This window comes from Pteropus vampyrus, unplaced genomic scaffold (genome assembly GCF_000151845.1).
Source record: "Pteropus vampyrus isolate Shadow unplaced genomic scaffold, Pvam_2.0 Scaffold4, whole genome shotgun sequence".
Lineage (NCBI taxonomy): Eukaryota > Metazoa > Chordata > Mammalia > Chiroptera > Pteropodidae > Pteropus > Pteropus vampyrus.
Genome location: NW_011888785.1, coordinates 23,755,854 through 23,758,165, shown reverse-complemented (window position 1 = coordinate 23,758,165; position 2,312 = coordinate 23,755,854). Strand labels below are relative to the sequence as shown.

The 2,312-nt window shown below is 34.1% G+C and overlaps 1 protein-coding gene across 1 annotated transcript; it reads right to left on the bottom strand.

Moving 5' to 3' along the window:
* Positions 1-1,865: 1,865 nt before the first annotated feature.
* Positions 1,866-2,093, bottom strand: LOC105294928 (cytochrome c oxidase subunit 7B2, mitochondrial-like). Its single transcript, XM_011364412.1, has one exon. The coding sequence runs from the start codon at positions 2,091-2,093 to the stop codon at positions 1,866-1,868; it is 228 nt and encodes a 75-aa protein (XP_011362714.1).
* Between the last annotated feature and the right edge of the window lie 219 nt (positions 2,094-2,312).

The window sequence follows — 2,312 nt, the reverse complement described above, 5'->3', positions numbered from 1 at the left end:
GCAGCGAATATTTATATAGCATCTGCTAGTGTTCAGTGCTGGGGAGCAAGACAAATATTTTCTTGCTCCTCATGGAGTTTATATTTTATTTACATTTCCATTTAATTGTCTACATAAAGTGTGAATGCACTTTTTGGGAAAATCTTGCCATTGATAAGTCAAAATTTACTTTTAACTTTCATATAAACTTCTCTTGACAACTCTAACTCCCACAAGTATAACAAGGCAATAGATATGTTTGGCAGAGCAACTATTTATGTCCTGTCTTCTGTGTTGCCAGGGTGATGGTAGCAATATTGAAAACATTGGAGGTGGTTGTTATTGGCAAGGATCCTGACTTTCATTTCCAAATGGAAGGACTGTAAAAAGCAAAATGTAGGCTAGGGTGTGGGCAGTGACTGGCCATGGCTATACATAAACTAGATGAATGGATTATTGGTGATTAACTCAATATGGATACTATTCTTGGAATGGTGATGCTGATAAGAAATATTTCCTTAATATTTGTAAAAGTATAAAATTTTAGTGATTACATCCAATATTTGGGTTTCTTTTTATAAAGCTAAAAGCATATCATTGCATGTTTTCAAAAGTTATGTTTTTTTGCTAATTTTTAACAATTCAAAAGGTATATTGAGCTTTTGGTCTCTCCTCTAAATAAGATTTGAAATGTTGCCACAGTACAAGTTCAGCTTCTGAAGAATTTTTAAAACATATTGATTATATGCTTTAAAGAGAATAAATGATCATATACTAACCCTGAAAAGAAAAAGTCACCTATTAAGTCAGCTGAATTTTGTCTTATTTGAAAGCATCACATTCATGTAGATATATGAACCATGAGGTAAGTAATTGGTGACTTTTTTGCTCTCACCAACTTTGTTCAACTAGTCCCTAGCACTTTTGTACTAGATTGATTTTAAAGACTCCTTGTGAGGAATGCTGTATACTGACTCTATCAAACTCCGTATCCTCTTCCTGACTGTGCAGTGAGAGATAGTGTGATGTGGAGAACAAGACACAGAGGGAGATTAGGATTAAAGAGATAGAGACTAAAACTGTCTTTCTTAGATTTCTTTGCAGCTTTGTTTCTTTTTTTTTTTTAGGTTTCAAATGTATTTTATTTCTTCAATTATGCTGTAATGAGCAGCAGCGTGCTTAGATGAGAAGTTCATTTTGAAATCATTCTATATTTTAGCAACTGTAATGGTTACTGAGCTTTCTTTTTTTAAAAAAATTTTTAAACACTTATTCAAGTTTTAGAATAGGTAATACATTTACATGTTTCAAAATCATGAAGAATACAAAGCTCTACAATAAAAAGCCTCTTTCCAGTTCTAATCCACCCAGTTCCCATCACTCTTCATTAGGTAACTACCGTTATATTTGCTTCTGTGTAATCTTCCTGATACTTTTAATGCATAAACAAGAAATTTTGAATATATTCTTTTGCCCCACTTTTAAAAACATGATGGTATACAATGTGTGTAATTTTCCATGTTGATATTTTCACTTAGTAATATGTCAATTTTTAATTTTTATTTATTTATTTATTTATTTATATCAACAAGGCAAAGAGGGAACTATCTGAATGGGAGAATAGATTTGCAAACAATGCCTCTGATAAGGGCCTAATATCAAAAATATATAAAGAACTCATACAACTTAACGATTTTAAAAAATCCAATTAAAAAATGGGCTGAGGACCTGAACAGGCACTTCTGCCGAGGAGACATACAAATGGCCAACAGGCATATGAAAGATGCTCAATTTCACTAGCCATTAGGGAAATACAAATCAAAACTACGGTGAGATACCACCTCATACCTGTTAGAATGGCTGTTATCAGCAGGTTACTGATCTTTTTACTCCTTTGGGATGACTCTACCAAAGGACAGGTTCCATTCTATTCCAATCTGTGTGATGACAAGTATTGATACAAAGCAGAAGGTGGTTTTGCTGGCTAGCATGGTATTACCATATTTGTCATGCAAATCTGGTGAGTATTTTATATAGCTCTGTCTTGCCAAAATTTGCTGAATGCTTCGATTCTTGAGACTGCATAGTACATTTCTAGCCAAGGGAAACAACATGTGAGAGAATTGCACTTGATGGTAGCTACTGGTCTCTTTCATTGCAAGGAGACCTGTAGGAATTCAGAAATCCAAATGCTCTCCTCAGAAAGTTCAAGATTCAGCATCTATTACCAGCTTATTATAAACAATACATTTTGGGAAAGGCCAAATGGAAGAGATGCATAGGACATGCGCCCTCTTGGTGAACTGCTCTCCCAGCACCTCCATGTATTCATC